General features: G+C 43.2%; 2 protein-coding genes across 3 annotated transcripts in view; both read left to right on the top strand.

The window, feature by feature from the left end:
• Positions 1–27081, top strand: part of PDE4D (phosphodiesterase 4D) — a 1072650-nt gene that overhangs the window by 224355 nt on the left and 821214 nt on the right. The gene's annotated exons all lie outside the window — the stretch shown is intronic.
• LOC143805974 (uncharacterized) lies at positions 3394–5920 on the top strand. The gene is made up of 3 exons (XM_077285770.1): positions 3394–3845; positions 3999–4161; positions 4911–5920. Exons 1-3 carry the CDS (start codon positions 3749–3751, stop codon positions 5890–5892), a joined length of 1242 nt encoding a protein of 413 aa, XP_077141885.1. The 5' UTR covers positions 3394–3748; the 3' UTR covers positions 5893–5920.

Raw genomic sequence — 27081 nt, 5'->3', positions numbered from 1 at the left:
TTGGGCAAGTAGCTTGTGTGAATCGTAGTTACGGCCACTACTTGTCCTTATTTGTTTATCTGCAACTGGGAAACCAACAAGTATTAAATCTTAGGCCTCATTCAGACCGCAGTTTTTGTCTTATGAGTGCTATTTTTGCACGGATAGCACTCGTACCTATGAGGATCTATGGAGTCGTTCACTTGCCTGAAATTTATTGATCGGAATGTAAGATCAAAATCGGCAATGCAAGTCTATGTGTCTGTAAAAAAAAATTGGGACAGCTTGATAACATCTGTATAGTGTCAATTTTTAATGAACCGATAGATAGGAGAAGGTGGAGAAACTTTTATTTTTCCATCAGAAAAAACTAATGAAACTGTGACAACGCTTTGACGAAACTCCAGTATCACTGAGGAATCTATCCGTTTTTCTTTACATGAAAGAAAGTAATGTCTGAATGAGACCTTACTGGTATGAACCATTGAGAGAAGGCGATGCCTAATACGATGTATTAATAGGTAACTCTTAGGTTGTTTCTTTCCAATTTACTAGACGTGTGACATCATTTGGCAGTTTTTTTGGATTTTTTTTTCTTTTCATCTGGTATGGTGTAGATTTTAGTCACAATTGCCAGGACAAGGTTTGAGCGTCACTTGTCTTTGGTTTGCTGTGCACTCTTCACCCGCTCTTCCATAACTTTAGGCTTTGTATTTGTTTTGTTATCCTTTTGTTATTATTTATTTTTAAAGCACCATTATTTCCATGAGGTGGCAGTGGAGTCATTGCAGGCTGCAGGCTGAGTTTTCAGGTTCTGTCTTGCATCACGTCCCGAAATATGGTTGTGTGATTCTGACCTAAAGCAGCACGTGTCAATGTCACCAAAGTGGACTCATGATGATCAGTCCATTATATTTTTTTGCCACTCCTATTAGCCAAACGACGCAATTTTTATGTGCTATTTTGGGAAATAGGAGATTTGACCTATCCAGTAAGCAAAACACTTGCTCGTCAGCTGGGATAATTCCTTAGTTTGTTTCAAAATCATCATTCTCGGCAGCACAAGGTCCTGTGTAATGTAGACCTGTGCTGCAGAGAAAAATGACAGTCTATATATTACCAATTATTCTTTGTGCAATGGAAGTGTGGTCTGTCCATCTAGACCGGCAATTAAACAATCACTGATCATCAAACACGTAGCCAAATGGTGGTCTTGTAAGACCCCAAGACGGACAGGGTAAACCCACCCTTAGTCTTAAATGAAGGCATTGGTCTGACGATGTGTTTTCATTAGACATAATGAGGCATTAACATAGTTGAAGTCTTTTTATTCTACATTAAATACATTATGCTCGTTATTTCCTAATGAGAGGAGCAAGAGATAGGATAATGTAATATTTCAGATAATGTTAATTGTATAATGGAAGGAAAAACAAATGAGATTTCTATGTAAACATGCTACTAATACGCCAGGTCTCATGCGCTCCGCACGTCTATAATGTTCAGAGCATTTTAGGGTTTAATGCATTTTATTTAGCTAGGAATCTACAGCGAATACTCACCATTGTGCTAGCTAATTTCTTAGGCTACGTTCACATTTGCGGTGTGCGCCGCAGCGGCGTCGCCGCATCGCAACGCATGCGTCGTGCGGCCCTATCTTTAACATTGGGGACGCATGGCGCCGCATGTACATGCGTTGTCATGCGTTTTGGTGCGTCGTACGCCGCATGCGGCGTTAGGGCGCACCTGCCAGGGCGCGGCAAACGCAACATGTTGCATTTTTTGGGCGGCGCAGACTTTTTAAAAAACGCATGCGTCGTGTTTGCGTCGTGTTTGCGTCGTCGATGCGCCTTTTTTCCCATTGACTTGCATTGACAACGCAGACGACGCAAGTACTTGCGTCGTGATGCGTTGTACGACGCATGCGTTTTTCTTTCAAAAATGCAAAACATTGTCTAGACTTTGTCTAGACACTTAAAAAAAGCACTATATGTATAAAAAAAAGGGGGGGGGGGGGTTTGCCATTGTCTTTCACAGAGCACACAGAGCAGACCGAAGAGAGGAGCAACCTGCTTTCCAAACCTGTAAGTATATATTTCTCTTTGCATAATTTTTTTTCTGTGTTTTATTTCTTGTTTTTGATTTAATTTGTGCAATGTTTGCTCTGTGATATTGTACGGTTATGGCACTGTAGGTTGTTATTGAATACTAACATTTTTTTTTAATGTGTTTCTGATATATGCTGGCGTTTCTTGTGTGCGGCCTTGCTGGGTTTGGATTGGTTTTGGATTTATTTTTGGTTGTTCTTGTGTCATGCGGATGTTCAATGCCTTTTTTTTGTAAGATTTTTTATTGTAAAATTGGTGGTGCATGTCTTTTTCTGGCTTCTATTGTTGGGGTAACCGTATGGCGTTTTCTAGGCTCATGTCTTGCTGTGTTTTATTATGCTGTTGGCATTTTTTTTTCTTTCCTTGAGTGTCTTTTCTTGCTGGTGGGGGGGCTACATTTATGATGTTTCATTTGTATTGTATTGTTCCGTGCTGCTATATGCCATTATATGTTCAATTGTATTATGGTTACGTCGTTTTCTGTATGTCTTCCATATATATATCTCCTGTCTTGAATGTTTCCATAGCCAAGTGTGTAGTTAAATTTTTTTTTTTTTTTTGTTTGGGCCCTTTTTTCAAAATTTCTTGTGTTCTCTTTTCTATTTGACTATGGTTTTTCTTTTGGTTGCTGTATATTGTAACAGCGGTTGTCCCGTAATGTTTATTGCTTATTATCTAGAATGGTATTTATCGCCTTTTTCAAATGTATTTCTGTGGTAGATGTCACCAGATGGTGTTGTTTTGGATCATGTCTTGTTGCTATTGTAAAGTATGGCGTGCAGTTTGCTATTTCATTGTGCCTTTTTTTTTTCTCTTTATTTTTTAATTTTTTATATTTTAAAATTTGGACATAGGTGTCTATTTTTGCTTAATTTTGTTTGGGTCTATTCTTGTATTGTTTCTTCTATTGTCTTCTCTTGCAATGTATGACGTTGTGGTGTCGCTTTTTGAGTTATCATTGTCCTATCAGTCAACAGTCAATTGTGGTTGTTTTAATGTTTTATTGTATGTGGCATTGTTAGCTTTGGATGTGATTTTTTGCTCATTTTTTCATTGCAGAGCAAACTTCCAATGGCGAGTGACTCAGAGCATAGCCAATCGGCGAGGGGGAGTGCGGTGAGTAATTATGTCCATTAGCTTACTAGTCGCTGCCATTTGTAGCATTGTCACTAATTTTTGTATACATTTTTTTACAGGCTTCTTCAAGTGAGGGGGAAGGCACACAGCGGGAGCAGGGAGATCGGTGCCAAGATGTGGCGTCAGGCCGGCAAGTGAGTATTTGTTTTTGTTTTTTTATCTTTTTTTTTGGAGTAGCATCCTGCTGGGAGGAACATTAGGAGCAACCTGGTTTCACTAGGGCTGTTTACTAAGCTTAATTACATATAGCTTTTCAGGGCAGCAAGTATTTGGGGGAAGGTAACATACAGTTGAACTCCCTGCACAAAAACATATACATACATCAAATGGCAAAGGATAGGGCAAAGGTACAAATCATGCCACGTGCTGATGATGGTTGTTTATATTTGCCTATTTGTAACCTTTTTGTTTTCTATTTTTTCTAGGTTTCACAACGGGACCACAGGGAGAGTATTGATGTGGAGCTCCTGATCTCCAGCATCCAGGAGCGTGGCCCGTTGTGGGACAGCCGTGACCCCCGGCACATGGACCAGGTGGTGTCTAGGCGTTTGTGGGCAGAGGTGGCAAAGTCGCTGTGGGATGGCTTTGACAGTGCCTCAGCGAAGGACAAAGGCACCTTTAGTGAGTATTGCTGAGACGCTGCTATGACCCATCTTGCCAGGATAAACACAACCGTGTGTGATGCTATCAACGCCTAAACTTTGCATCACACACGGTTGTTTTATCCTTTTAAAATGCGACATATGTAACCTTTTTTTTTGTTTGCATTCACAGTGAAAAAGTTGAGGACCAGATGGCGATCCATAAAGGACCGTTTCAATAAGGGGCTCCGTGCTGAGGAGGAGCAATCGAGGAGTGGTGCTGCTGCGGCCAAGTCGGTGCCCTACAAGTATAACAGGGCACTACAGTTCTTAAGACCAATCCTTGGCCGCCGACAGTAAGTATTTTGTCCACATACCATATTGCACATTGTACATTGCCCAGACACATAACATATTGCACAGCCACATAGTTCATTGGCCAGCCACGTACATTGTGCATCCACACACATAGTATATTTACAGGCCACTATATCGCAGCCACATAGTACACGTTCTAGCCACGTATCCACATAGTACATTTCCCAGGCACATAGTGTATTGGCCATCAATGTAGTCAGCGTAGCATATTGGCCATCCACGGTAATTTTTTTAGGTTAAGCAAGAGTCCTTGTAGTTCCTGACAGGTTCCGTTCTGAGTCAGTGTAGTTCTGATCGCAGGAATAATGATGACGTCTCGATCACATGATCCTAACGTCATGGACATTCCTGCGATCAGATCAGCAAAGTCTGGTTTTTATTTTTTTTTAATTCTTTTATAGACCTTAAATTTTATATTATTTTTGCAACATAGCCAGCATCTTGAAATTAGTTTTTCACACAATAATTTTTTAAAAATATGACAGGGGTATGCATTGCCTTTGGCAGAGGGAATGTACAGTCATTTTCTGCCGTCGGTATGTCCATGATTGTTATCGTGAGCCCTAATGGTCAGCTGGCGATAACAATCAGCAATTTATTATAGGCCACACAGACTGAGAGACAGGGGATTGTAATGTTTTGATGTGTCATGTAATTTTTTTGACAGGAGTTGGCGTATGTGATAGGTTATTAATTGAAGAATAATTTTTTCATTATCTTTTCACAGGACACACAGCAGCACCCTCCAGCGAGCTCCCCCCTGTGAAGCGGAACTTCATGGATCGCCATCTGAGCCGTCACAGCCATCCCACAGCGACAGCAGGCCTGCACCACCATCATCTGGAGAACCGGCTGCCGGTACGTCAGGTTTTCCCCTGCCCGAGGCCTCTGGCGCACCTTCGTTCGGGTATTCCCGACAGCGCCAGCGGGCCTCGGACAGGTCAGTCATGCCTGAATTTTTGCACTTGGGCACGGTGTTCCAGAACGGTTTCAAGGCGTTGAGAGATGAAATGTCCAGTATGGGACGGCGCCTTGAAATCCTGGAAGCCGAGCTCACAAATCCGGCAAAACATTTCTTTAGCACAATGGCAAAAGGCATGGTGGAAAACCTTACGCCGGAACTCCAGATTTCGGTGATGCAGGACTGCAACAATTCTTACGTGAGGGCTCTGCAGCAGGCTCGGGTCGTGCAGTCAGCGACACTGCCCGTAGTGCCGTCGCTGGCTAGCATGACTCCGACTCCTGCTGCAGAGTCACTCCAGCCACCCCACCCTGGTCCAAGTGCCGAGCGACGCCACCACAGGCACCATAGCAGTGTGCCGCCGACTCCTGCTCCTGCCAGGCCCTCATCCTCCCGCAGCCATCATTCTAGGGGAGATCGGGGAAAGAAAAGAAAAAAAAAAAGAAGCAAGAGGACACGCACTGAGGCTCTGGCTGCTCCAGTACAAACAACAAGTAGACATAGGGGCTCTAGCCGCAGTAGGAGCAGCCAGAGCCAAACAAGAACCTCACAAAGGCTCGTGTTGCCTCCTCCCTCCCCTGCAGAGGTGGCGGTTTGCTCCCCATTAGACCTGCCATCCAGCCTCCTGGACTATAATAGGTCAACATCCTCCTCCTCCTCGTCGTCGTCATCATCCTCATTTTCCGGTCCCCATTCCGAAAAAGATACCTACCATTCCCCCTTTGTGGCACATGTTGATACCCCCTAAGTTTATTTCCCCGTTTTTTTTTTCTGTTTCCCCCAAATAAAAAACTTTGGTTTAAATACAACAATATTTGTTCTTACTTTCATGTATACTTCTCAGCAAGTCACACCGTGCGCCGTCTACACATATTATGTGTTTCAAACAACTCATATGCAATGTCAGACACTATTTTTACCATTTTTATTTTGCCTTTTTTGGTGTGTCTATCATTGCTGTATGAGGTGTTTACAAACAATAAAGTGTATGAGGTGTTTTCAATCACTAGGGTATGTGTCCACGCTCAGGATTGCATGAGGATTTGGTCACGATTTTTCATCAGTGTTTTGTAACCCAAAACCAGGAGTGGGTGATAAATACAGCAGTGGTGCATATGTTTCTATTCTACTTTGCCTCTAATTGTTCCACTCCTGGTTTTGTATTACAAATACTGAAGAAAAATCGTGACAAAATAATCATGCAATCCTGAACGTGGACACATACCGTAAAGGTACCTTCACACTTAACAATGCTGCAGCGAAACATATAATGATGCAGATCACTGCAGCATCGCTATTTGGTCGCTGGAGAGCTGTCTGTGTGACAGCTCTCCAGCGACCAACGATGCCGAGGTCCCCGGGTAACCAGGGTAAACATCAGTTTGTTAAGCGCAGGCCGCCGCGCTTCCGATGATTACCCTGGTTACCAGTGTTAAATGTAAATAAAACAACAGTACATACACTCAAAATTGCGTCCCCCGGCGTCCGCTTCCCTGCCCTGACTGAGTGACGGCCCTAACAGCAGAGCGGTCACATCACCGCTGTGCTGTGCATTCACTTTCCGGCCGGCGCTCAGTCAGTGCAGGAAGCATACGCCGGGGGACGCGAAGATGAGTATATGTACTGTTTTTTTTGTAAACTTTCACACTGGTAACCAGGGTAAATATCAGGTTACTAAGCGCCGCCCTGCGCTTAAGCCGATATTTACCCTGGTTACCAGTGTAAAACATCGCTGGTATCGTTGTTTTTGCTGTCAAACACAACGATACACGGCGATCTGACAAACAAATAAATATGTTATATGGTATGGTAGAAATTTTGTCTTTGAAGCAGGGTAGAAAACTTAAGAAAATTTTTTTATTAAAACACAACATTTTAAAAACAAAGGGTTCCAAGTTTTTTAGATAAGGCACATTACATTGGTGAACTATTTTTAGCATAGTCACACCAGAATACAGTCCAACAGTTTACTACACCATATTATCTTGCCATGACAGACGGCCAACATCTGACACAAAATAGGCCGCAAAACGATCCCTCATCTGAGCAATTTCAACACTTGTCCTCAGAGGGTGATCATGGAAATTGGGCAATGGGTTGGCTATGGTTTCATCGAGATCAACGTTCAGTCTCTCTTTGGCCAGAATAAAATTGTGGAGAACCACACACGCCTTCACCACCTCATCCACTGTCTCAGTTTTCATATTAATGGCGGATCCTAATATCCGCCATTTTGAGACAAGGATGCCAAAGGCGCACTCCACAGTCCTTCTGGCCCTGGATAGTCTGTAATTGAACACCCTTTTCGTATGGTCCAGGCCACGACTTGAGTAGGGTTTCAATAGGTTGGCAGACATTTGGAATGCCTCATCCCCAACCACAACAAATGGCATCGCAGGGCCTTCGGTGTGGGGAAGAGGTCGTGGCTGGGGGAAATTAAAATTGTTAGTATATAATTTTTGGCCCATATCCGAGTCTTTGAATGTGCGCGAGTCATTTGAACGGCCAAACGCACCAATGTCGACTGCAAGAAAACGGCAGTCCGCACCGGCAATTGCCATAAGCACAGTAGAAAAGTATTTTTTGTAGTTGAAGAACATGGATCCACTTTTCCCTGGCTTGGTAATCCGAATATGCTTTCCGTCCACCGCGCCAATGCAGTTTGGAAACGAACACACTTCCTCAAATTTCTCGGCGTTGGCCAACCAGATATCGCTTGTAGGGACGGGTAAAAATTCTGCACGGAGATTATCCCACAGAGCGCGGCAGGTCTCAGCAATAATCCCGGAGAGAGTGGAGACTCCAATCCGGAACTGAAATTGAAGGGATCGCAAGGTCTCTCCGGTAGCCAGGAAACTGCCAAGAAGATAAAGAAATTACATTAAAGTACATTGCAATTTATAAAAGTACATTGACCATACCACCCCCAAAAAAAATTAAGAAAAAAAAACAAAGGGAAGAACATATCTCAGTCATTCGAACAGCTACGTACCGTAGAGTCACCAGAAGCCGCTCCTCTGCGGAAATAGCTCTCCGAAGCTGAGTATCCTGCCTGGTAATGGATCCTTCCACCCGACGAAGAAGATACCGGAAGCTCTCCTGAGACATCCTGGTGTACTCGAAGTATTTCTCCAGGTTCTCATTCAGTTCGCCAAACAAACTATGGTATGCTCCACGGCTCTCCCGAACTTCCAAAATAGGGTGGATCCAAAATCTGCGACGACTCCATCTCCGTTTTTCTCTTTCTCTTTGATGAGCACAGGCAACAGCATAGGCATGAGCCAAGGCTAAATCCATCTCCATATCCATGACGATACTGTCCATGGGACGCTCCATCATGAATACCAGCAAAATGGGAGGAATTCATGTCTGCCATGGTATATATACACAATTACATAAACACCAACCCTCTTCTAGCCATTGGTGGTCCTTATCTATTGTGTAGACACTTTTTTTGGTGGGTGGGATGAAGAATGACTCACTGCACAAAAAAACGCATGCGGCGCAAAACGCTGCGTTTTTTATTGAAAACGCAACTGCGTTTACAAAAAACGCAGCGTTTTGCGACGCATGCGTTGAACGCATGCGGCGATAAACGCAGCGTTGTGCATGCGGTTTGCTGCGTTTTTGTTTGCGTTGTGCGTTGCGGCGACGCCGCTGCGGCGCACACCGCAAATGTGAACGTAGCCTTAGGTGGCTGCCAGAGTATTATCATTTGAATCCATGTTTTTGTGGTGTCAGGAAATCCCTGTCCGCCGCTTGTTTAAAAGTAATGGTTCACTTTAAGCAGCTTTTTTTTTCAGTTGTGTAACTGTGCACTATCATAACCTGCAGCAGTTTTGGATTCACGTCTCCCAGATTTTCCTGTTTGTTCAGTGTCTGTACTACGTTGGTTAGGTAATTTGCATTCAGGAAACTACGGTACAATCTTTACTGCCTTATATATCCATACCTCCCAGCTTTACAGGATAAGCAAAATGGACACAAACTATTGGGTCATTTTTATTTTAAGTATAGTTAGTAGCCCTAAATTTGCCCAGTCCTTTATATACTCATTCGTGTTCCTCCATAGCATGTTGCCCCCTTTCATGGCTCCACATTGCCCCTCACATACAGTACATATAATGCTGCTACACACTATAAGCAGTATTATGCCCCCATAGTACATTTATACTCACAGTCTGGTACCCCCCATATATTGCAATTTCCTACACATAGTATATGACCCCCACAGTGCCCACCACATACAGTGTAATGTCCATACGGTACATTCCTTCACAGTGTCTGATGCTCCCCAGAGACTCCACCCATAGAGCCCCTCACGTAGTATGATGGCCCCCTCACACACAGGACCAAAGGAACAAACATGCATCAGTGCTGCATCAATACACATATTTCTGCAACATCAACATATACTGTACACAGGTCAGAAACACAATTGTGGTACACGAACACACACAATTGTGGTACACGAACACACACAATTGTGGTACATGAACTCACACAATTGTGGTACACGAACACACACAATTGTGGTACACGAACACACAAAATTGTGGTACACAAACACACACAATTGTGGTACACTAACACACAAAATTGTGGTACACGAACACGCACAATTGTGGTACACGAACACGCACAATTGTGGTACACGAACACGCACAATTGTGGTACACGAACACGCACAATTGTGGTACACGAACACACAAAATTGTGGTACACGAACACACACAATTGTGGTACACGAACACACACAATTGTGGTACACGAACACACACAATTGTGGTACACGAACACACACAATTGTGGTATACGAACACACACAATTGTGGTACATGAACTCACACAATTGTGGCACATGAACTCACACAATTGTGGTACACGAACACACAATTGTGGTACACGAACACACAAAATTGTGGTACCCGAACTCACACAATTGTGGTATATGAACACACACAATTGTGGTACACGAACTCACACAATTGTGGTACACGAACTCACACAATTGTGGTACATGAACACACACAATTGTGGTACATGAACACACACAATTGTGGTACACGCACACACACCATTCAGGTACATTAACACATGCAATTCTGGTACATCAACACACAATTCTGGTACATGTACACACCGTTCTGGTACATCAACACACACAATTTTTGTACAGCAGCACACACAGTTCTGGTACATCGACCCACAATTCTGGTACATCAACACACACAATTTTTGTACAGCAGCACACACAGTTCTGGTACATCGACCCACAATTCTGGTACATTAACACACACAATTTTGGTACATCAACACACACACCAGTATAACTAATCCAGACCTTGCTTGTGTCTTGCTCTGCTGCCAGTCACGCGACATGAAAAAATCCTGTGACCTGAAAGTCACGACAGGATCTCCAGTCTTTTTAAAGACTGAACGGTTAAAGAAGGACCTGTCAGCTCCCTGCTCCACCGTCCTATTCATCAGTGTCTGTGGCCTGAGGAAAAAGATGCAACTGGTAAATCGGCATCTAGCCCCCAACTTCCTGACAGATATGCGCCAATTTAAGACAGTCCTGCTGGTTCCAGGACAGTTGGTCAGTTTGCTGGATATATCCAAATTGTAAAAGGATGTGCAAAGGTGAACACTTTTTTTGGCCCTAGTTTTTCTGACTCACAATTTATGTATTTATATTTTTTTAAAGCCACTTCCGTTTTTTTACATAGTTTTTATTTGGAAAGCCAGTAAGGGATCCCGCAGGACAAAGTCCTTCCCTTTTGATTCCAGTCCCTATTGAACCCACTTCTGTCTGTGGCTCAATAACTGCATTAAAATCTACAATAGTATTTTTTTCCTAAAATAATTTGGCGCCAATTCATCTATGCAATTTCGCCAAAATTCGGGCGTCAATTGCTTTGAAAAGTTTCCAAATTTTGCTGCAACTTGGAGTTGTGCAAAAATTCAGCAACTTTTTGCATTTTAATATAGTTTTCCCAGCACCACCAAAATGGGCAGAACGGGAGTGGGTGTCCTGGGGGGGAGAAGCCACAGTTTGTCTAATTTATGATGAGCTGCAGCATTCCCTACACCAGAAATATTCTGTTGTGCCACAGGAATCAGGAGCGTCTGACTTCACCACACCCCTCCATCAAGACTGGTGAGAAAATCGCCAGACTTCGGGTGTATGCGCCAACGGGACCATAGACTATAATGGTGCCGGCAGAGTGAATGTGCTCTCTGACGTGCATTATTTTCAGGTATTGGAGGCGGTTACTCAGGTGTAGGTGTATATGCCCCAAAATTATGCATGTTGGAGTGCACGCTCACTCTGTCTGCACCATTATAGTCTATCGCCCATAGTCCCGAATAAAGACTGGCAACTTTCTCACCGGTCTTGATGGAGGTGTGTGGTGAAGTCATACTCCCGAATCCCATTTTGCAGGGCTGTTCGGATGCGAGCCCCGACGGGACCAACGAGCATGTGTAACAAAACGCAATGTGAAAGCACCCTTACATTTATACATTTCCCTTTTTCAGTTTTTGTTATTGCCTAGAATACCTGCCAGCGCTCAGAGGTAGCCAATTTTCTAGGCTAGGAGCTCACGCTTGCAACTCTCTATGCTTTAGAGTCTGTAAACACTGCTCCGGAGCTGGCCCGATCGCTGGATACAGACAAGTTCAGTGTTCCTTCTATTCTGCAGAAGCAAAGCTGCCACTGTTAGCAGCATGGTAGAACGCAAAGCTCGGACCGGCATCATGAACATGCCGCTGGTCCAAACCATCAATCTTCAGAAATGCACTGCCCCCAGCAAGCAAGAAGCTGGGAGGTAGAGGAGCGGTGCCCTCCTGGAGATAGAAAAGTATACAACTTTTTCAACGGTATGTGCACGCGGTAATTACTGCATTTTTGTCATGTTTTTTCGGCGCTTTGCCACCAAAACTGAAGGATTTCCTAGAACCAGCCAAGTGAATGAGATTCCGGACGTCTCAGGCACATGTTGCTTATTTTTTCCTTGCAGATTTTAAGCCGTTTCAGACCTCCAGGATGTCAATTCTTTCAGCAATCCAAACGCATCATAACCGCAAGTAAAAAACGGGCCTAAAAAGTGTGGATTTTACGCAGCATTTTTACTGCAAAAAGACATATTTTAGGAGCAGAAATGTCTGCAGCAAATACTTAGCGTGTGCACATACCCTAAGGACAGATTTGTCAGTAACCAGGCTTTGTGCGCCTCTATTTAATGAGCTAAGTATCTCTGAATCCTGTGAATCTTGTCTCTTTAATTAAAATACCTTTTGCTTACTAGTTTTGGGAGAAGTTAATACTACACGGGTTCACTTACTTTTTCAGTCTGTACTGTGGATGTTTACCCAACATGCTCAGTGAAAGACATAAATGTTACAACTGTTTGTTATTAGTTTGTTAGATTGTGACTATAATCATGGCGTAGATAACAATCAGACCACGCAATAATCAATGGAGAAGTCCAGGAAATTCCAAAAGGTTCACTTACGATTTTGTGCTCCTGTAATAAAATATGTATTTCTACTCACTACATCATGCACCACAGATTCTTTATTCCCACACAATACCCCATTCCATTTAGCTTGTAATATCTAGCGTAATATTGCGTTTGGTAATGATCGGGTTACGCTCCAAACCGATGAGCATTTTATTGCTCACAATGACTGGTTTATTGTATCGTAGCCTTCGCTGGGCGGGATACGATGATCAGTTATGACAGCAGGGTGCATGGTTCGCCAGTAATCACTTTGACTTCAGCTGTCTACTCTTTTTCTACATTGCGATCTCATTGAGTAATGTCTCGTAATGTTCTGAAGAGGTCATTAGGAATAGCAAGGCTCCAAATACTTATCACCAACCTGCCTGCATAGAACATGCGGGGTATGGGCTGGTCCTTGGTTTTCTACCCATTATTCTTACTTTGTGCTTACTTTCTGCTAACAACCTATGCTCAGTTGGGCAGTCAGATCTAGAAGATTACAAGTTCTGGCCAATAATAATCACATAATATCAGATGTTCTAATTTTCATGGTGAGTTGTGCCCACCTAAGTTCACATGTTTTTTACACATAGTCACATCTCTACAAGGGTAGAATTGGCATAACACGTTGGCAACAGAAAACTGAAGTCAACTGTATATTTGTGCATATTGAAGCTCCAATGACCCCGAACAGCTTCGTCCTCCGTTATGATGCCAGAAACCTCCCCACATACCCATGCGATTAGAGTTTAACATGTCATTTTAATTAAAGCACCATCAAAGGTCCTACCCCTAGTATGATACTCACCAGCCTCTTTCTTCAGCTCTTCCCGACGTCACTCCGGTCCCTATCTTGTGACCCCAACTTCTGACTGTCCGTAAGGATCACAAGCTTTCAATGTAAGTCTATGAGGGCCTCATTCTGGCTCTTAGATTTACATTGAGTTGTTACTTCCGAATCGCCCAGCAAACATGCCATGAATTAGACAATTGGGCATCATCGTGCCCCATCTTGCCCCAGCTCTATCCATTTTGGCAGTGAAGACCGAAACTGGCGTAAAACATTTTAAAAGATTGTAATATTTTTGCACAACCTTCCGTTGCTCAAAAATTTGGGGACTTTTCGAAACGTTTTACACAAAAATTCTGGCTTAAAAGCTTTGATGAATTGGGGCCATCAACATTGATGCCGGTGTGAACATACCATGAATGAACACATGCTAAATGCAGTCCCATGCTCAGATGTGCCAACTGGAGTCCCTCCTGACTCGGAGAGATGCATCTTTATGACTTACAGTAATTAAGAAATGGTACCCAGTATAAGAGACGTTAGAAGATATTTAGTAAGGTATGTGCCCTTTTTAAAGGATGTCTATTTTGCACAGTTTGGAAAAGACAAATGCATAAATAGTTTCAGTGATGCCCCTTTAAAGACGACCACCCAAAATTACAATCAAAATTGGTTTTCCTGAATAGGGTTTTTCTTCTCAAAGAGGCCTTCCAAAGTACATTACATTACAAAAAAGTAATAAGACCACTTTGCTGCACATTGTACATCCCATAGAAATTGGCAGGAAACCATGAGGTTGAGTTAGAACTAAACAGCAGGGAAATAAAATTTGAGAAAGATATCAGATGTGCTCGATTTCCCTTCCGAAATAAGGGTCAGGCTGCAGTAAATTTGTGATACAGTGTTATAGAGAGAGGCTGGAAGTTCATTGAGGTTTCTCATTAAATCGTCCTATTTTTCTCCGTCTCTGGAGATTTAATTGATTTCGGCAGTTTCGGTAGCCAATCTGATTTTTTTCTGCCATGTTTCATTAGAATGTAATTTTCACATCAGCAGCAGGACACCTACCAAGTGAGATTTCAGGTATGGCCAGAATCCTTGTAGGAACATTAAGTACGGGACATTCAGCATATTTAACCTAGAAATCTACTTATTGTTCAGCAATAAAGAAGAGTTATCATAAGAATGTCCCAACGAGGTATTAAATAAATTAGAAAATCTCCAGGCTTTTGGAGTTTTCGGGGACTTTGATCAATATCATATCAGTGGGGATCTGGCTTTCGACACGACGACGGTCAGCTCTTTAAAGGGGCCGTCGTACAACAGAAGTTGCTCAGCTGTGTGCATTGTATGGTGGCCATAGCAGGTACTGCAACCTCTCACACGAAGGGCTCATGCAGATGACTGTACGTAATTATGCTAATCAGAGCTCATACAGATAGCCGTAATTTTGAACCGAGTGTGATCCATCATAACATCAGATCACACTCGGACCAATGTTATTCAATGAGGCAGTGCACATGTCCAATTTTTCTCTCCGCAGCATGCCCGATTTGCCTTCGATAATTGGATGGCACTCGCCCATTCTTATCTATGATGTGGATGCCACACACTCTGATCACAGTGGGATCCATTTTATTCAGATGTGGAGATGTAAAAACATAAAAAATTCTCCATTCAATCATTCCGTGACAATGGGGCCACACTCAGATACCATCCAAGTGCGGTTCGATGTCTTCCACGCACTCAGAAACATGAATTGCTGAGTGCCATCCATTATTGGAGGCAACTCTTTCATGCGGCGATTGTTTACCCCGGACAAATCGAACATGTGGCCGCTTATGCTAATCAGACTGGTCAAACTCTGATAGCAGTTCTATCACAGAGTGATCATAGTGTGACATGATTTTGTCTGATGAGGAGAGAATGGAGAAAAAAATCTCTCCATCATCTCCATTCTGTCAGTCCGTGGAAATCAGACCACGCTCAGATGTCATCCGAGTGCAGTCCAAATGTTTTCCAAGCACTCATTGACTTGCATGGCCAAATGTGATCCGAATATTGGAAGCAAATTGAGCATTTAGCAATTTTGGCTTTAGCCTTGGTTATAATTCTGCTTTGGATGAAAAAAAAACAAAAAACTACCAAACACTGCATTTAAAACTGTACATGTGATTCTGGCATAAAGGCGACATCATTTGTGTTATGTACTTTGGTATCTCAGACCGCAGGTTAAAACAAATCTTTGTCAAAATAGGGTATACAGAGCAGGGTTTATATAGTCTGAAAAAATAAATTCAGCTTGTTAACCAATGAGTGAAAAATGTTTTGATCATGAGGTGGTTAATGCCCCCGTCATCTAGGGTGTGATGAGATTCGCAGTGATGTCTGCCAACACCCTTGTTTTTAGAGTGTAGCCTTTTGTTGTCTGGGCCGCGATGTGATGATTAAATTAATATGATGAAACAGATCCATAAAGTGAACCCAAATCGGTAATATAATTTAAATTATCTTGATCTTTAATTGGACTAAAGATTTGATTACAGACTGCAGATGTTGGGTGATGCAAGGTCTCATTCAGACGTCAGTGTTTTTTTCGCAAAACACATAAGGCCTCCTTGCTTTTTTTGTTTTTAAAAAATGACCCTAGTCTCATCAGTGTTTTTGATCAGAGTGTCATCAGAGTTTGCTCTGTTTTTATCATTAGAGCATCCCATAAATTCACATGGAAGTCAATGCCACAACAAGTGAAAAGAACAATATAAATTTTATTTCAACACCAGTAACATAACATTTAAAATACATATAAAGGGGAACACAGACACAAAAAAGGGCTGCAGACACTGCATGTATCAAAATGAATAAGGCCAAAATGTGGGCACCTGTCTACCTGTGGGCACCTATCTTCATCAAATAGATTGACAATTGTCAATAAATATATATATATATATCCATAAATAAATACCTTAGATTAGCCCAATACATAATGAATAAATCCACCACATATATACATTCCTTATTCAATACAAATTCATATCAGCAAAGTGCATATAGTGTTTTAATTGTACAATATACTGCCATATAATTATATACAAATACATTTAGTTTTCATATCCAGATGTTTATATTATAATGCATACATTAAAGAGTCAAGTGCTTATTAGAGTATATACGTAAATAGGCAGATTCAGTTATAAGGCGTACCATGTATCAATGTATTTGCTAAGTGCCATAAGTCAGCCTACACGGCTCCTACCATGGGGAGGTTTACTATATTTAAACAGATCAGGTTTTAAACAATGACAGTGGATATGCAAAAGTACTGAGTGCTTAATACACCGGTAAACAATGAAACATGTTCACAAACTCAGAACATGACATATGATCTGTGTAAACTAAAGTGCTAAGTGCTTAGTACACCAGTAAACAATAAGGCATGTTCTATGCTCAAAGTACGAACAAGGAAAAGGCTGGAGGTACAGATTGATACATGACCGGTGTGAGCAGCTTGAGCCCCGACGCGCATTTTGCAATAGCTTATTCCTGGGGGGTTGTCGTACCCTATCATCACGTTTAATTGCATTCGCTTTGTCCTTCTCAGTCTGGACTGACACACCTGTAGAGACCCCCCCACTACTTCCCACCGTCCCAGCTGCCTCACTACCCCCCATTGTCGTGGGCGACCATGCGGGTATGTGCCCATGATCAGGAATCGGCAGCGCATTGAACACAGCATCTGTCCGCTGCGTGCAAAGCTCTGTCGGCTTTTGAACGCAGGTGATTCCACATGTGTTCACTGTACCATGCGGAATCACCGTGCCCAATACATTGTACTGGTGATATTTATCTAGCGGAGACTCACTTGGTTAGGGAACATACCCTAACCAAGCTACCACTGGAGATAAGCCTGACCCCCACAATCGAGCCACCATCCATTGATAAAAATTGTGACAATTGTCTAAAAGATACCTGAGCCCTTGGACCTCTGCTCCACCACCCAAAATACTAATTATCAACTTTCCAGTGGATTTAGTGGTAAAAACTAGAGTTGAGCGACTTTTACTTTTTTCGGATCGAGTCGGGCTTCGCGAAACCCGACTTTGTCAAAAGTTGGGTCGAGTGAAATCGGCCGATTATTGCGAAAAGTCGGGGGCAGACTGAAACACGAAACCCAATGCAAGTCAATGGGGAATCAAAGTCGGTAGTGAGTGGAGGACAGGAAAACACCTACAGTGCCCATTTTAATGCCAAAAACATCAATTCTTATTACTTAAGCTTGTCAATCTTAATTTACTTTATAATAATAGTTAGGCATTGAAAACTGGGGGTCATTTGGCTAAAGTTGTGGGGGGTAGGGCTGGCTCAAGATTTTCGTGGGCCCAGGAAACGCGGAATACGTCACGGCGGTGGAGCAGGGAGAGGTAAGTATTTCAACTTTGCAAGTGCTGTGATCCTGAGCAAGCAGGGGGGCCCACTCGTTGGCACTGGCACAGGGCCCTTCATAGTACGGCGGTGTGTTTAACGGTGGGTGACGCATCCCACTGGCAAAGACACTTTTGCGTACTATGAGGGGCCCTGTGCCAGTGACGTCGCCAACAAGTATGCCCCCCCACCTGATGAAGGAACCTGCACTTTCATCTGCACCTTCCTCTTTATGTCCCCATGTAAGGTGGTATAGTATGCGGGAAGGGGAACCTGACTTTCAGCAGGGTCAGATTCTGGCTGTGTAGAGTGCAAGGGGAATGTAGTGGTCTGGGTCAATGGAACAGCATAATAATCTAGCTATGGCTGTGCATCAGTGCACTCCATGTCCGATTCATCTTGTAATGGGCAGTTAACAATTTCCCTTTCTAACCCAGGCACGGTATGTGTAAAGAGCTCCATGGAGTAACCTGTAGTGTCGCCTGACGCATCCTTCACTTTTGGTTTGGGTGAAGGACACAAGGAAACATCTTGTTCCTGACCGGGAGCATCCACTGATGACTCGCTGCTTTTATATTTGGAACTTTCTGAAGAGGAGGCGAAAGAGCTAGAGGCTGAGTCAGCAAGGAAAGCCAAAACTTTTTCCTGCTGTTCCGGCTTTAAAAGCTGTTTTCCTACTCCCAGATAAGGGAGCCTTCAAGGCCTTGTGTAGCCAGACGATGACACTGGCTCAACACCTCCAGCCTTAGATGCTATTGTGCTTTTGCCACTACCACCAGATGCACCATCACCACCACCATCAGTACCAGCTGGCAACCACCGCCTACGGGCTCTTCCACCAGACTTCCTCATTTTTTGGAAAATCTAACCAAAATAACAACCGTTATATGGTACTGTAAAACAAAGTAGAAGGTGTATATAAACTTGTTGAGAATTTAAATCTCCCTCTTTTTTGGGGGGGGGGGGACTGAACCAAAACTCAGGCCCAGTGTATATAACAACGCAATCTAAGTGGCAGAAAGTGGCTGGCTGATATACGACAAACTAACAGGACTGAAGTATATCCACTTTGTGAGAATTTGAATCTCACTTTTTTTTTGGAGACTGAACCAAAACTCAGGCCCAGTGTATAAAACAACACAATGTTAGGCCGGTTTCACATGTCAGTGGCTCCGGTACGTGAGGTGACAGTTTCCTCATGTACCGGAGCCACTGACACACGTAGACACATTGAAATCAATGCATCTGTGCAGATGTCATTGATTTTTTGCGGACCGTGTCTCCGTGTGCCAAACACGGAGACATGTCAGTGTTCGTGGGAGCGCACGTATTACACGGACCCATTAAAGTCAATGGGTCCGTGTAAAACACGTAACGCACACGGATGTTTTCCGTGTGCAGTCCGTGTGCTGTGCTGGAGACAGCGCTTACAGTAAGCGCTGTCCCCCCAGCATGGTGCTGAAGCCGCCATTCATCCATTCTCTCCAGCGCTCGCTGGGGAGAAGGGATGAAAAATCTTTTTTTTTGTTTTTATGTGTTTAAAATAAATTTTAGGACATTCTCCCCCCTCCCACCCCCTGTGCGCCCGGCCTCCGGCATTAAAATACTCACCCGCCTCCCTCGACGCTTGCTCTCCGCCCCGCAGCTTCTCCTGTATGAGCGGTCACGTGGTGCCGCCCATTACAGTGATGAATATTCCGCTCCACCCCTATGGGAGGTGGAGCCGCATATTCATCAACTGTAATGGGTGGCACCACGTGAACGCTCATACAGGAGAAGCTGCGGGGCAGAGAGCAAGCGTCGAGGGAGGCGGGTGAGTATTTTAATGCCGGCGGCCGGGCGCACAGGGGGTGGGAGGGGGGAGGATGCCCTAAAGTTTATTTTAAACACATAAAAACAAGAAAAAAATAAGATTTTTCATCCCTTCTCCCCAGCGAGCGCTGGAGAGAACGGATGAATGGCAGCTTCAGCACCATGCTGGGGGGACAGCGCTTACTGTAGCGCTGTATCTCCTGCATGGTCCGTGTGGTACCCAGGCGGCACACGGCTGCCGCACGTGTGCCACACGGGTGGCCTACGTGAGCTCACGGACACACGGACATGGATAACTCCGGTACCGATTTTTTCCGGTACCGGAATTATCTGGACGTGTGGGACAGGCCTTAGTGGCAGAAAGTGGCTGGAAGATATATGAAAAAATACAAGGACTGTAGTACAATTTCAATCTCCCTACAATGATCTCAGGACAAGTATGGCAGCCAGCAATAAAAAGGACTGCTGCACACAAATAAACAATAGAACTGTGCAGAAAGGAGCAACAGGATTTTTGCTTTTAAAAAACCAGTTGGTTTGCACAGCAGCGTGCAAACAGCAATGCAGCTATCAGGGAGCCTTATAAGGCAGCCTAATAAGCTACAGAGCTGATGCACAAAAATCTAGCCTCCACTGTCCCTGCAAAAAAGGTGGTGTTGGACAGTGGAAATCACTACAGCACAAGCGGTTTGGGGGTGAATATTTCCTCCCTAACTATATCCCTTCTTCTGATGAAGCTGCAGCAACCTCTCCCTATGCTAAAAAATGAAACCAAGAAAAAAATGCGGCAGCACTCACCAGGAAGTGTGGTCCAATCTTTTATTGAAGCATATTCATAGCCGCGTCTTCACGGATCGGGGGAGTGCAGGAGAGAGGAGGTGAGCAGGAGTGACGACGATCGTTTCGCGCTGAAGCAGCGCTTAAACAGGTCCTCTCCCTATGCTAAGATCGGCAGAAGTAAGATGGCGGTCGGCGTGCACGCCCCTTTATAGCCCCTGTGACACCGCAGAAAGCAAGCCAATCACTGTCATGCCCTTCTCTAAGATGGTGGGGACCAGGACCTATGTCATCACGCTGCCCACACTCTGCGTCCTCCTTCATTGGCTGAAAAATGGCGCTGAAAGCGTCATACGAAGCGCGACTTTTGCGCACAGATCGGCGACCGCATGGCTGATCCCACACTAGGATCGGGACTGGTTTCATGAAACCCGACTTTGCCGAAAGTCGGCGATTTTTGAATTTGTCCGATCCATTTCGCTCAACCCTAGTAAAAACCTTTCAAAATGATCATCACGTGTTGGATATGAATGTGGCTTCGGAGCAAATAAAAGGTTTGGGGCCCTTATGGTCCTCTAACAAGTCCAGATTCATGCACAGTGCAGAAATAAAAAGAAAAGAAAATCACCCTCGTTAAATGCAGTAACGAAGGGCAGGTAGGAGCATGTACAAATGAGAACATGTGAACTAATTACAGAGACTTTGTCTTTAAATACCTCTTGTCTCTTGTACTTTTTAACTACAGTGTTTGGTACTGAGTTGCGCAGTCTTATCTCCTCGCAATTTAGGCTGGTTTAATTGAGCGCTGCTTACGTCATTCTCCATTAGCAATATTTTCTTTGGTGAAATAATGGCGTTTGCATAACACTTAGACTATAGATATATATATATATATATATATATATATATATATATATATATATATATATATACAAAAAGAGCAAAAGAAGGCAGCACTCCAAGTTCTTTCAGGGTGATAAAAAGTAGGATTTATTCAGCCCACATCTCTGTGCACAGAGATGTGGGCTGAATAAATCCTACTTTTTATCACCCTGAAAGAACTTGGAGTGCTGCCTTCTTTTGCTCTTTTTGAATACATATTGGGTGGAGGAGTGGACCACTCTACCCAGGAGGCCAGGCACCCATCGGTGAGCATTGTGCTGTTCCAATTTTACTTTCTATATATATATATATATATATATATATATATATATATATATATATATGTATATATGTATATATATATATATATATATTTACAATTTTTTATTTATTTATCTGTGTGATCTGGAAGATTTTTCTACGCAAACATTAACCATAGCCTTGTGACTTGTAAAGGCAGGGAGAAAGATGGGTACGCTGTGCATACCTTACAGTGATAAATCTCTGTGGAGTTTTACCACTAGTGTCTTCTCCTTTTTAAAAGCATGAGGCAATAGTGACTGCAGAAAACTGAAGAACAGAAAATGCTCTGTATAAAATATATATAAATCTGTATAAAATAATATATGACTCCCCCGAAAGAAGGCTTTGGTGGCGAAACGCGTGTAGGGGCACTTGATACCACACTCCACACACTTGATACCACACTCCAGACATACTGATAGGGAATTTAGATTGTGAGCCCCATCGGGGACAGCGATGATAATGTGTGCAAACTGTAAAGCGCTGCGTAATATGTTAGCGCTATATAAAAATAAAGATTATTATTATTATTTGGTAAATTAATCATGTTGTTTATTATTCTATTCCATTTTGGTTTTGTTTGTTTTTAGTATGATGCCTAAAATGGGTATATATATGAAATATGGACCACTGAGTTTATTGAATACTATTACACTTTACTATTTATTGGTCCTATAAATTCCCATATGATTATTTTAATTTAGCTATTTTTTTTTCAGACCAAATATGTTTATTATGTAGTTATTTAACCTTTTCTGGTATGTGTACCAATTTTGGCTAGTTTTGTATGTACCATTTTTATGATTTATCAATAAAGTTTATTTTTTACCCCAAAGATGATGTGGTTATCTACATCTTATTTTCTATATGATTTATACAAAATAATGTATGTATAATTTTGCAAAAAATCTAGGCCTCAGTTCACCGAAACCATGATGTAGTCAGAGGTTCCTGATCCATTAATAGGTGCACGGCTTCTGATAAATCAGGAGCATCTGACAAGTAGTGTGTGTACCTCTGTTCACCTTGCCACAAACTTTACCCAAATCAGGGATGGGAGTAAGATTTCGGCTGTAAGTAACTATTCATCATGAATTAGAGGGCTGTGGCATTATGTCTTGCAAATTATAGAGCTATTGCATCACGCCCCACTCATGTCCCTGTCCTGCCCCAACTCCTAGACATACGCTGAATGATTAATGAATATTACATGATGGTTCCTCTGATCTTATGGCCTGTATTACAATCCGGAGCTGTATTCATAATTCTGCTGGCTAATTTTCCTTTTGCTGGTTCAATGTCTGCACTAAAAATGGGTGGGAAGTTTTCTCTTCATGACAGCCACAATATTATGGGATCTCAAATAAGGACTACAAGATTATCGTCAGTTTCCTTTGAAAAGTGAAAAACGTATGCGACGCATACAGCATTTCGACGGATCTGTCGCAAATCCGCTAAACGGTTCCGTCGAAATACTGGATGCGTTGCATACGTTGCATCCGTTTTTACCATCCGTTGCATCCGTTTTGCGACGGATCCGTTTTTAGAATGGGAGGCTCCCAAATTTGATTGGCTACTGGAAAATATGGAAAACTATATAGTGACTGTTTTTACAGCCCATCTTTGAGGGTGTTAGTTTTGTGGCAGAGATGGAAGGTGTACTTGGTAGGATTGCGAGTGTGGTGACTGACGTGATATTTGAGACGAATCGCCTGGATATCATAGTGCGGGAGAAGGAGGCGGCAGCGGAAATACGGAGGATGCTTCTGCAGGAACGGAGACGGAGGCGACTCTGGATACATCCGATTAATGAACTGCGGATGACCCGGGGTGTCCAGTCCACTCTCTACCTTGAGTTGCGGCACAATCCACACAAATTCTACAATTATGTGCGGATGAGGATGGAACATTTTGACTATTTGCTTGAAAAACTGGAGGATGTCATCCAAAGGCAGGACACAAGGATGAGGCTTGCCATCACACCGGCGGAGCGGCTGATGGTGACCCTGCGGTAAGCCTCTTTTTTGTTATGTCATTGCTCATTTTGAATGTCATATAACATACTGCAGAAAATACTGCACTGAAACATTGCGTTGCATTTTCTGCAGAATGTTTTTTTTTTTTTGTTTGTGGACATTCCACTGCTTTTTTTTTATGTCATTGCTCATATTTAATGTTATATTACATGCTGCAGACAATACTGCGCTGACACACTGCGTACCATTTTCTGCAGCATGTAATTTTTGTATTGTTTGCGGCCATTCCACAGCTTTTTTATAATGTCATTGCTCATATTGAATGTCATATAACATACTGCAGAAAATACTGCGCTGAAACATTGCGTTGCATTTTCTGCAGAATGTTTTTTTTTTTGTTTGTGGACATTCCACTGCTTTTTTTTTTTTTTTTTTAATTTTTTTGCAATTTTTTCTAACATTTATTTATTTTTTTACAACTTCCTAGCTACGGGTGAATCTCTGACTTCGCTCCATTACCAATTCCGGCTGGGCATTTCCACTATTTCCGGAATAGTGAAGGAGACATCTCGGGCTATTTGGGACACTTTACAGCCGGAGTATATCCCCCAACCATCAATGGACATCTGGTTGAGAAGTGCAGAACAGTTTGAACAAATTTGCCGTTTCCCAAATTGTGTTGGTGCCGTTGATGTGAAACACATAAGGATTGCTAAACTGGCAGGAACAGGCTCGGAGTACTACAATTACAAGAAATATTTCTCCATTGTACTCATGGCTATAGCAGACGCCAACTGCAAGTTCCTTGCTGTGGACATAGGAGCGTATGGACGGTCCAACGATTCTCAAGTTTTTAAACACTCTCCAATGGGTCGTTGCCTTTATGGAGAGACCTACGATTTCCCGTCAGCCAGACCACTGCCAGGAAGAAGTGAACCAGCCATGGAATATGTTTGTGTAGGTGATGAAGCGTTTCAACTTTCGCCGCACCTACTGAAACCATATAGTAGCCGGGACTTAACCCATACCAAACGGGTATTTAATTACCTTACTAGAGCAAGAAGAGTAGTAGAGTGTGCTTTTGGTATATTGACGGCAAAGTGGAGAGTTCTGCTGACGGCAATCAAACTGCAAACCACAGCTATAGACGAGGTTGTTAAAGCCTGTGTGGTGCTCCATAACTTTGTCCTTTCAAAGGAGCCCGTTTCCTTGGATGACGAAGAATTGGAGACAACCTTGTTTGACTACCGCAGCAGCTCGGTTCGCTCCACAGGTTCTGTTACCAGGATGAGGGACCAGTTTGCGGATTATTTTGTGTCACCTGTCGGGCGGATCCCATGGCAAGACATCATTGTGTGACATGTTTTTCATGGGTTTTGTTTATGTAAAAATTGTGTTTCTCACAAAAAAAAAGTTCCAAAAGCGTGGTTTTCTTGGTAATAAAACCAATATGTTTTACCTTTCAAACGTCTGGTGTTTATTTTTATTTTACCTTTTTTATCAGTTACCATATTACCTTAATAAATCCACACACACAAAGAGTAGAATTTAAATCAGACAGAATTTTATGTTACCGTATATACTCGAGTATAAGCCGACCCGAGTATAAGCCGACCCCCCTAATTTTGCCACAAAAAACTGGGAAAACTTATTGACTCGAGTATAAGCCTAGGGTGGAAAATACAGCAGCTACCGGTGAATTTCAAAAATAAAAATAGATGCTCCATACCGTTCATTATTGCCCCAAAGGAGGTTCCATATAAAGCTGTGCCATGTATAATGCTCCATACCGTTGAATATTGCCCCATAGATGCTCCATATATAGCTGTGCCATATAGAATGCTCTGCACCGTTCATTATGGCCCCATAGATGCTCCTTATAAAGCTGTGCCATATATAATGCTCTGCACCGTTCATTATGGCCCCATAGATGCTCCATATAAAGCAGTGCCATATATAGTGCTCTGCACTGTTCATTGTTGCCCCATAGATGTGCCATATAAATCTGTGCCATATATAATGCTCTGCACCGTTGCCCCATAGATGTGCCATATAAATCTGTGCCATATATAGTGCTCTGCACCGTTGCCCCATAGATGTGCCATATAAATCTGTGCCATATATAGTGCTCTGCACCGTTGCCCCATAGATGTGCCATATAAATCTGTGCCGTATATAGTGCTCTACACCGTTGCCCCATAGATGTGCCATATAAATCTGTGCCATATATAGTGCTCTGCACCGTTGCCCCATAGATGTGCCATATAAATCTGTGCCATATATAATGCTCTGCACCGTTGCCCCATAGATGTGCCATATAAATCTGTGCCATATATAATGCTCTGCACCGTTGCCCCATAGATGTGCCATATAAATCTGTGCCATATATAGTGCTCTGCACCGTTGCCCCATAGATGTGCCATATAAATCTGTGCCATATATAGTGCTCTACACCGTTGCCCCATAGATGTGCCATATAAATCTGTGCCATATATAGTGCTCTGCACCGTTGCCCCATAGATGTGCCACATAAATCTGTGCCATATATAACGCTGCTGCTGCAATAAAAAAAAAAAAACACATACTCACCTCTCTTGCTTGCAGCTCCTCAGCGTCCCGTCCCGGCGTCTCTCCGCACTGACTGATCAGGCAGAGGGCGGCGCGCACACTAGTACGTCATCGCGCCCTCTGACCTGAACAGTCAGAACAAGAGGACGCGAAGACAGAGCGGCGCCCGGCGGGTGGAACGTGGACAGGTGAATATAAAATACTCACCTAGTCCCGGCGCTCCTGACACTCCCCCTGCCTGTCACACTGTCTTCGGGTGCCGCAGCTCTTCCTCTGTCAGCGGTCACCGGCACCGCTGATTAGAGAAATGAATTTGCGGCTCCACCCCTATGGGAGTGGAGTCCATAATCATTTCTCTAATGAGCGGCCCACGTGACCGCTGAACAGGGGAAGAGCTGCGGCACCCGAAGACAGTGTGACAGGCAGGGGGAGCGCCGGGACTAGGTGAGTATGCCTCAGCACCCTCTCCCCCTCACCCGCCGACCGTGACTCGAGTATAAGCCGAGAGGGGCACTTTCAGCCCAAAAATTTGGGCTGAAAATCTCGGCTTATACTCGAGTATATACGGTAACTCTTTTTTTAAATAGTTTTTTTTTTCTTTGCAAAAAACATAAATATTTGTTATTTTCATTTTTTTTTTTTTACTTTTCAAATTATTTTTAGAAAATGTACATAATGTTATAAATCTTCAAACTGTGGGGTGGAGATACGAGGGGAGGAGGGGCTGGAAGGTTGGACCACGTCGATAGGTGGGGAAACCCTACTTGGTTGGGGTGCAGTGGAAGGGGGGGTAAAAGCAGGAGGCTGACCAGAGGGGGGTGGTGTTGGGGTAGGGGGAATACTTAATGGGGAAGAAAAGCTGGGCAAGGAAGAAAACATTGGGGAAGAAATTTGGTTTG

Source organism: Ranitomeya variabilis, chromosome 1 (assembly GCF_051348905.1).
Source record: "Ranitomeya variabilis isolate aRanVar5 chromosome 1, aRanVar5.hap1, whole genome shotgun sequence".
Taxonomy (NCBI): Eukaryota; Metazoa; Chordata; class Amphibia; order Anura; family Dendrobatidae; genus Ranitomeya; species Ranitomeya variabilis.
The sequence above is the reverse complement of the archived record's forward strand: the minus strand, read 5'-3'. Positions and strand labels throughout refer to the sequence as shown.

Coding starts and splice junctions, on each gene's coding strand:
- LOC143805974 (XM_077285770.1), top strand. CDS start 3,749: ATGGACCAGGTGGTGTCTAGGCGTTTGTGGGCAGAGGTGGCAAAGTCG. Junction 3,846..3,998: donor GAAGGACAAAGGCACCTTTA/GTGAGTATTGCT, acceptor TTGCATTCACAG/TGAAAAAGTTGAGGACCAGA. Junction 4,162..4,910: donor CCAATCCTTGGCCGCCGACA/GTAAGTATTTTG, acceptor ATCTTTTCACAG/GACACACAGCAGCACCCTCC.